At 45.0% G+C, this 9,644-nt stretch overlaps 1 protein-coding gene across 1 annotated transcript; it reads right to left on the minus strand.

Moving 5' to 3' along the window:
* Positions 1–3,855: 3,855 nt before the first annotated feature.
* Positions 3,856–6,742, minus strand: zgc:113691 (uncharacterized protein LOC503529 homolog). The gene is made up of 3 exons (XM_038793441.1): positions 6,344–6,742; positions 5,905–6,028; positions 3,856–4,864 (listed from the first exon to the last, which is right to left on the minus strand). Exon 3 carries the CDS (start codon positions 4,848–4,850, stop codon positions 4,035–4,037), a length of 816 nt encoding a protein of 271 aa, XP_038649369.1. The 5' UTR covers positions 4,851–4,864; positions 5,905–6,028; positions 6,344–6,742; the 3' UTR covers positions 3,856–4,034.
* Between the last annotated feature and the right edge of the window lie 2,902 nt (positions 6,743–9,644).

Genomic DNA, 9,644 nt, shown 5'->3' on the forward strand with positions numbered 1-9,644 from the left:
CCTATTCCTAATTGTCTTTGAGAAGATGGTGGTGAGCTACCTTCTTGAATCACTGCAGTCCATGTAGGTACACCCACGGTGCACATAGGGACAGAGTTCCAGGACTTTGACCCTGCGACGTTGAAGGGATGGTGGTGTAGTTCCAAGCTCAGATGGTGAGGAAGGGGACATCCATGTGTCTGCTGACCTTGTCCTAGATGGTAGAGGCCGTGGGTTTGGAAGATGCTGCCGACCGAGTCTTGGTGAGTTCCTGCAGTGCATCCTGTAAATGGTACACGCTGCTGCTACTGTGTGTAAGTGGTAAAGGGAGTGAACATTTGTGAATACTGTGCCAAGCAAATGGACTGCTTTGTCCTGATGCTGTCTAGCTTCTTGAATGTTGTTGGAGCTGCACTCACCTGGCAAGTGGGGAGTTTTCCAACACATTCCTCACTGGTGCCTTGTAGATGGTGGACAGGGTCTGGGGAGTCGCTGTAGGCTTCTTAGCCTTTGACCTGCTCTTGTAGCTACAGCATTTATATGGCTAGTCCAGTTCATTATCTGGTCAATGGTAAACCCCCCCCCCCAGGATGTTGATAATGGGGGATTCAGTGATGCTAATGCCATTGAATGTCAGAGTTGTTTTCTGGTTAAAGGAAGGGTGAGGCATTGACCATTTAGTGCCGTTGGGTGTTATGTCTTGTGATTGCCAGAAGTTTGAAATAATCACACTATTAAACAGATGCTGGAGCTGACATCAAATGTATTTCTCAGACCTTGGCATGTCCTGTGGATTGCTGCATTTTTACTTTGTCACGCTGACTGTAGAGCTATAGTGACTAATGTGGCATTCTGGACCGACATCTAGATGTGCACATAACAATACAGTTCCTAACTTTTTGCAAATAATATAACACTTAGGAATTAAGATCTGCGACTGAAGAGTTTGGAGAGAAATTCTGAGCCCACGCTTTTTGTATCCAGTTCCATTTTGCGGATTGGAATGTAGTTGTGCAAATCTGCCCTGCCGGAGGTTTTTTTAAAATTTGTTATTCATTCATGGGACATCGCAGGCTAGGCCAGCATTTATTGCCCATCACTAATTGCCCTTGAGGGGGCAGTTAAGAGAGTCCACCATGTTACTGTGGATCTGGAGACACATATAGGCATACCAGGTACGGATGGCTTCCGAAAGGCCATTAGTGAACCAGATGGGTTTTGTACGACAATGATTTCATTAGATATTTTAATTCCAGATTTTTATTGAATCCAAATGTCACCATCTGCCATGGCAGGATTTGAACCTGGATCCCCATAGCATTCCTTTGGTTTACCAGTCCAGTGACAATACCACAACGCCACCACCTCCCCCAATCAAAGTGAATCTGAGTCCCTTTGTGGCCCATGTAGTGGATTCCCTGCATTTCCTTAAGCTCTTTCTCAAATGTTTTACAAAAACCTAGCATGCTGTGGAGAGACAAATCACGAGTGGGAGGATAGAGAAACTACAGCTGTTCAGTTCTTATCCTCACAGCAGTCGCAAACAGCAGTCTGGGACTCATCTGGTCACAACTGGCAAACCTTTCACACTTCTGTTATGAGTTAAGCATTGTCAAGACATAATGTTTAATGGTGAAAAGCGGCAAATGGACAAAGAATGTTACTTGTACCGAATGGAATAAGTCAGTGGTTTAAATGTTATCATAGAATGCCTACAGTGCAGAAAGGGGATTTGGGCCCATCGTGTCTGCACCAACCCTCTGAAAGAGCACCCTACCTAGGCCCACACACACACACCCTATCCCCGGAACCCCACCTAACTTTTGGACACTAAGGGGCAATTTATCATGGCCAATCTACCTAACCTGCACCTACCTATTTGGACCGCGGGAGGAAACCAGAGCTCCTGGAGGAAAACCACAAAGACACGAGGAGAATGTGCAAACTCCACACAGTTACCCAAGGTCAGAATCAAACCTGGGTCCCTGGCACTGAGGCAGCAGTGCTAACCACTGTGCCGCCCATATTTTGATAATGTTACAGAAAAATCATTATTAAACTTAATGATTTTTAATTTTAGTGGGTAGGTGTTATGAACGTTATAAGCTGGTTATATTTAAACTGTCAGTTAAAATTAAGGTAGAATGCCCTGGAATTGGGAATGGTAATCATGCTGATATCGGCCCAGAGTCAAGCCCATGTGATTTTGCTGCCATGGGGAAGGAGGGCCAGGTTGAAACTCATAGAAATGCAAGTGCAAACAATAAGTAAATAATCTTTATTAGTGTCCAATTTGCCTAACAAGCACGTCTTTTGGGACTTGTGGGAGGAAATCAGAGCACCCAGAGGGAAAAGAAGGGCAGCTGGGCTTGTTGCACCCAAATGCACCGTCTCAGTCCATCAGACACCTGGAGGCAAAGATCGAAAACAGCCACTGCTGTGTCAAGCAGAGGGAGATTGTTTTTGTGTTAACCACTAAGCAGAATGCTGGTGAGAACAGATTCCAAGCTTAAAGAGATGGAACCTGTGGAAATTAAGGCCCAGGATTTTCCGGAAGGTATGGTGCTTTCCAAAGTCAGTTTGAGAAGCCAGGATATTGAGTGGACTTTTACAAGGACACTGGAAGACACTTACTGGTGGGACAGGGAGAAGAGAGCCTGTTAAATATCAGGGAGGAATTTGGAACTCTCCGAAGGCTAAATATCTGCTGAGAGTATGGCATAAAGATATGTCATATCTTTTTATGGTGGTGAATTATGTTATCCGTCTCTTTGTGGATCATAACACAGCACATATATAGATCCTTGCCGGGGTGGGTGGGTGGGTGGGGGGGGGGGGGGGGGGCATCACTTTCTGCTTTCTGCCACTCCAAGAAACTTCCATCGAGCCCTGGCCCCTGTTTTTCTGTTTTGTAGCTATCTTTCAATTTTGATTTTAGTTCTCACGGCGCTGAGGTCCCAGGTTCGATCCGGGCTCTGGGTCACTGTCCGTGTGGAGTTTGCACGTTCTCCCCGTGTCTGCGTGGGTTTCGCCCCCACAACCCAAAAATGTGCAGAGTAGGTGGATTGGCCACGCTAAATTGCCCCTTAATTGGAAAAAATAATTGGCTAATCTAAATTTTAAAAAAAAAAAAAATTTTGATTTTAGTTAAGCAGTTAGGAATTTGCTGCAGCCTCCATTTATAAGATGGATAAAACCCACCTGTTTCTGGTGGAACAGGAGACTTTTAAAAATTCATTTACAGGATGTGGCCGTGGCTGGATAGGGCAGCATTTATTGCTCATCCCTGGTTGTCCTTCAGAAGGTGGTGGTGAGTTGCCTCCTTGAACTGCTGCAGTCCTTGAGATGTAGGTACACCCATTGTGCTGTTAGGGAAGGAGTTCCAGGATTTTGCCCCAGCCACAGTGAAGGAGAGGAATATATTTCCAAATCAGGGGGTGATTTGATAAAATGTCTAAGGCGGTAAGACCTAGCAGGTAAGCAGACTATACTCATTCATTGAGGACACTGAGATAAAATCGAGTTAAAGACGTGTAACCCAACAAAGAGGAGAAACATTCCAGAGACTTGAGCACAAAATCTCTCAAAAGTTGCCCCTGCCAACGCAGTACTGAGAGAGATTTGCACGGTCCGAGGCGTCATCTTTCGTCTGTCCTCCATGATGGATTGAAAAGACTTCATGGCATTATTGCTAGAGCAAGAAAGTTCTCCCAGTATCCCGCCAATGTTAATCCCACAATCGGCATCACTAAAACAATCGATCATTCTGGCGTTGCCGTGTGTGGGGTTGTTCTTTGATTGCGAGTACACCTCAGAAAGTACGAATGAAGCTGCCAAACACGCAGTGGGCTGTGAAAGGCGCTATACAAATGCAAGTTGTTTTCCTTTAAAAAGGATTGATTGCCATTTATTCGCAGTTGACATTGAGTGCCATACTTCAGATACATTGATGACACGAGTTAGTTTAATAGAAAACGATTTTAATCAGAAAGACAAGTATCTGGTATCCAGGTCCTGTGTCAGTATATCGACACTAACAAGGTGATCCAGGTCCCTCAGTTTGGGGAAATTCTGAAGATGCTTGGCGATGATTTTGCCGAATTGCTGCCGCGGTTTTCTTGAGGAATCACTGACACCCGATTCACAAAGTTTTGCTTCATTTTCGTCGTCTGCTGGGGCAGCTCGCGCTGTTTCCCAAAGCCCGCGGTGTTCCTCCTCTGGAATCTCCTGGAAATGGGGATGGAGGCGATGGTCTGAATGCACTTATCCGAAGTCAGGCAAGATTTCTGTTTATTAAACAGGGACTGCCCGAAGAAGCGGTTAATCCGCAGAGCCTTCTCCCTCTGAATCTGGCCTTCTTCCCACAGTTTTAACACCCGCTCATTTTCACGAGTCAGACTCTTTACCTGACACTGAGCTGCTTGCAGACTGTCTTCCAAAAGCTTCCTCGCGCCTCCCGCCTGAGCCAAATCCGCCAGCAGTTGGTCTATTTGTTGATTTAACCTGGTATTTTCCTGCAGCAGCATCTTGCCTTGCTCCGCCCTCTCTTTCAGCTCCCTCACCACTTCCCTGGTCAGTTTGCTGTGGAGTCTGGTGCTGCTGTCTAACTGCAGCTCAGGTTGGAGTTTTTTGATGGTTCTGTTCAGACTTTTGTTTTCCGAGTTCAGGGTGTTGACCTTCTCTTTCAGTTCTCGGATCTGAGCCCTGGTCGCCGCCTCGATCGCGTGTAATTTATCCCGGCTGACCTCCCCTCTCCTGATCGCCTCGTCTCGCTCCCTCTTGTATTTTTGTAAGAGCCTCTTGATCTCGGACTTGGTCAGCGAGTTTGTGTGTGGAACTGAGAGCCGGGGCTCCCCCTTTGAGCCGGACATTTTCAAATCTGTGGCTGGGATAAACATGGGTAAATGGATTTGACGCAAGCAATGTACATCCCTCTTAACTTTGGTCCTATCTGAAAACCGCACGGTTGGGTTACCCACTCTTCCAGGTTCAGGAGAGCCGGGGGCTATTTGCCATGAAACGCTCAATATTGCCACTAATATTGCTGTCCTCGGAGCCAGTCACCTAGAGCTGCCCATTCACATTTATTTGAAAATAATACTGATTTGATTACTACTAGCTAAACTTTCCGCTGACAGGAAGGTCCACAACCAGCGGACATAGAAAATAAGATGGGGAGAAATTGGAGGAATTTTATTTAGGCAGTTACCATGACCCGCTGTGCGCTGCCAGCAATGATGGTGGAAGCTGCCACTTTCAAAATGCAATTGGATAGATACTTGGGAACATGGGACTTAGAGAGGAGAGTAAGGACTGTATAGAACCAGGGCGTTTGGACCAAATGATTTATGTCATTACATAATGGGCAGCAGGGTAGCATAGTGGTTGGCGTCAATGCTTCGCGGATCCGGGGTCCCAGGTTCGGTTCCCGGCTGGGTCACTGTCTGTGCGGAGTCTGCACGTCCTCCCCGTGTGTGCGTGGGTTTCCTCCGGGTGCTCCGGTTTCCTCCCACAGTTCAAAGATGTGCGGGTTAGGTGGATTGGCCATGCTAAATTGCCCGTAGTGTCCTAAAAAAAGTAAGGTTAAGGGGGAGTTGTTGGGTTACTGGTATAGGGTGGATATGTGAGTTTGAGTAGGGTGATCATTGCTCGGCACAACATCGAGGGCCGAAGGGCCTGTTCTGTGCTGTACTGTTCTAAATCTAAAAAATGTTCCAAATTGGATATTGCTCGTGCAATATCCTGCCACTCTCTCCCTAACAGCTACACAAAAGGGAATGCAGCGGTTCGAGAACCCCCCCCCCCCCCCCCCCCCTACCTTCTCGAATGCAATGAAGAGAGTGAAAATTGCTGGCCTAACCAGCACCTCCCCCCCCCCCCCCGCCCCCATGAAGGAATGGCATCATTAATTAAGGACATACCTACCTGCTGGTCGACGGGTTTCAAATTGTTTCTTTGTTGTTGCTGTGACCCCAGATCTCGAGCATGGCGCTGTTTTAACGGTTCACCTGTTGACCAGTTAGTTATTCCTTTAGGAGGTCTGAGTTCACTAGAAATAAATGTTCAATAACTTGTCTACATCAAAGTAGCAACAACAACAAAATCTAATCCCCTATTCAACCAAAACGCGCAACAAGATTTATTCATTGAAATATGCAGAAGTTATAGAATATTATAGAGACTGACCCAGCCGATCTCTCTCGGCTCTTACCCACATCCCCTGACCTTTACTACACTTTTTTTTATTTTTTCCTCTTTTTTTCCCCAAATATTTATTCAATCACATAAAGGAAAGAGTTACTGTTTCTCCGCTGTTCCCGCTCGGACGTTTCATATCCTCGCAGGTAATAAAAGCAAATCTAACCTTGTTCTTGTGCTAATCGGAAATTTGTGTTGACTGGTCAGTCAATGGAAATACCCTCCTTCTAAATATTCAAAATAAACCCCGATCACTTCGAACATCTCCATCAGATCTCTCAACCTCCTCTGCTGTAGTGAAGAGAGCTCCAGTTTGTGTCGTCTTTCCTGGTGACCCAAACCTCTCCATTTCTGACATTGTGGGCAGTCTCTTCACCAACCTCCCTGGCTTTGACATTTATTCTGAAGAGTCTATCCGTTACAGCTTCATGTCAGGGTTCACTGAACCCTATTATCCGGGAGCTCAGCATTTCTTTTCCACCGCTGCCAAACTCCTCAGTCTCCCTGGGCTTAGATAGGGTGCTCTTTCAGAGGGTGGGTGTGGACCGAATGGCCCCTTCTGCACTCCAGGGATTCTATGATTCTATGGTTCTGTTCTTTGTGCGTTTACAGATTTGTGCAACGCAACGTTGACCTCACCCATCGCATTCCTGCATTTACCCCCTTTACCCCAAGGGCTTGCTCCTGTACGCTGGGGGACAGGAAGCTGCCCACAGACGCAGCAATGATTATTTTATCTATTCGCATATTTAATCGTTTACTGAGAACTGAGACTTCTGTTGGAAAATAAGACAGCGTTAGATATTTATGTTAGAAAATGGTTCAGGGTAAAAAAGAAACATGCCCTTCATCTATTTTACCCGTGTGCGCGGCCTTTATACAGACTGTAAAGGGGAAGCTTACTCACCATTTATTCAGAACTTTAATTACAAACATTTTGAACTTCCCGTTCAGATTTATGCACCTCATTTCGTGTCGTCTTTCGTTTCACGATTCTTAATTTAGGCCGCTTGAAATGTGAATGAGCCAACATACCCCAGGGCGGCTTAAAATTATTCAATTTGAATGGTGTATAATCAGTTTTAGGTAGGTGAGGTTGCTCTGAAGCTGCGCTCATGTTATTCCATACTGACGGCGCCCGTGTGGGCTAGAAATCCGATCTTTGTAATGACAGCAAAGCAATGCTGAAACTCTGCACACACGTTCCTTACTTTTCAATGAGTGATGACAGTACACCAGGTCACGGACCTTGATTTGTGCGCATACGGTTATTAAACAACAGTAAAAGGCAAAAAAAAATCCTTGTCTTTCCCTCACATCAGACTATGAACTGTCTCTTCGTTCAACGTTCAAAAGTTAATGAAAATAAACAGCACTTCACCGCGACCATCCAAAAGTAGGTTTAAGACGATAAACATTTCTGATCAATGGGGTTGCTCTGACCAGGAATGACCATGAGTTGAAATTGAGCTGTTCCGTTGGATGATTTCCAGAGGAGGGGGTCTAGATATTCCTGTAATGTGAGGCGCTCAATTATTTGATGTTTTTGGAAAAAAAAGTCGCCTCCTGTCCAAAATGGGATAAATATAGTCATCTTTATTATTGCCACAAGTTGGTTTACATTAACACTGCAATGAAGTTACTGTGAAAATCCCCTAGTCGCCACACTCTGGCGCCTGTTCGGGTACACTGAGGGAGAATTCAGAATGTCCAATTCACCTAACAGCCGTCTTTCGGGATTTGTGGGAGGAAACCGGAGCACCGGGAGGAAACCGGAGCAGACACAGGGTGAACGTGCAGACTGCGCGCAGACAGTGACCCAAGCCGGGAATTGAACCTGGCACTCTGGTGCTGTGAAGCAACAGTGCTAACCACTATGCTACTACCATCCTGCCTAATCTGGCTTGATAAACCAGTAACAGGATGATTTACTGCTGATTTTTAAAACTGTGTTGCTTAAATTAGAGAATATGCAATTGCTATTTCCTATCATTTTTAGAAGTTTTGTTTTTCTGTATCTCCAGTTCTCTCGCCCCTCCAAAGCAGCGATTACTGCTGGGTGGGTCCACAGTTACTGGCCAATCTCTATCAGCGGCTGTTGTATTGTCACATTGAGTACACAACACAGAAACAGCCCATTTGGCCCAAATGGTCTGTGAGGGGTCTCCATACAACCTAATTCATTTATTCTGCTTTTTCCCTGTGTGCTTATCTCGCTCCCCCTTAAATAAATTAACATTTGCCTCAACTACTACTGCATCCTTACCACTCTTTGGGTTAAGAAATTTCTCTTGAATTCTCTAATGGATTTACTAATGACTTATCTTATGATAGTCTCTCCATAAGTGGGTTTCCCCAACAAATGAAAACACCTGAACAAACTCATTATCTTCTACATGAAAGAGACCCAGTTTCTTCAGCTTTTCTGAAGAAGTATATCTTTCCAGATCTGGTGTCATTCTTGTGAACCTTTTTTTTGCAACTTCTTCAATCACCTCGACATCTTTATTTTTTATAATATGAATATCAGAACTGTAGAATCTTAGCATTCCTACCATGCAGAAGGAGGCCATTCAGCCCATCGAGTCTGCACCGACTCTCTGAAAGAGTATCCTATCTAGGCCCACCCCCTCACCCTATCCCTGTACGGAGCACCTGGAGGAAACCCACGCACGGAGAGAAAGTGCAAACTCCACAGTCACCCAAGACAGGAATTGAACCCAGGTCCCTGGCGCTGTGAAGCAGCAGTGCTAATCACAGTGCCACCCATGCCGACTCCTAGCCGAGTCTATCTAAGGATCCATACATGTTTAACATCTCTACTTTTCAGTTCTATTCCCTTAGGGTTGGCATGATAGCTAAGTCCAATCCTCTCCTTAACATTTATATGGCTGCACTTCCTACCAGAAAATTCTGGCAGCTTTTTACCCAGCTCTGACCCAATCACCACCCTAGTTAAATAGTGGATGTTAAATATTATAAAACTACAATTATCGATGTTCTAGTATTACCTGATTAGCAATATCATGCAATTCTTTCACATTTAATTGTGAAAAATGCTCCCTAAACCCACGCTTCTTTCCCAATATTTTAACTAGTATTTTTGCTAGAATCCTCAATTTTGTAATTTACTGCATCGTCGGCAATGTGAGGCTGTATTCATTAACAAAGTGAAAGATTTAAGCATCTTCATACCTGACTCCTCTTTTTGTTTCATCCAAGATGTAAAAAAGGTCTCTCTTTGGAGAGAGAGGCACTTTGTTTGTGTGGACAGGACCAGTCAGCTATTTCCTGATTGATTGGTTTTCAGTTCATTGTCAGTGGAAGATCTGACGTTTGCAGGAATTGAACCCTGTCTAATTGTACTCAAGATGACACAAAGCTCACTTTTCCCTCAGCCACTAACATGGCCAGCTCAAATTGCAGTGATTAATTGTCAAGTAGGTAGAGTACACCTCAGATATAAA

The sequence above is a fragment of the Scyliorhinus canicula genome, chromosome 4, assembly GCF_902713615.1.
Source record: "Scyliorhinus canicula chromosome 4, sScyCan1.1, whole genome shotgun sequence".
Lineage (NCBI taxonomy): Eukaryota > Metazoa > Chordata > Chondrichthyes > Carcharhiniformes > Scyliorhinidae > Scyliorhinus > Scyliorhinus canicula.

Excerpts from the sequence above, each read along its gene's own strand:
- zgc:113691 (XM_038793441.1), bottom strand. The coding sequence starts at position 4,850 with ATGTCCGGCTCAAAGGGGGAGCCCCGGCTCTCAGTTCCACACACAAAC.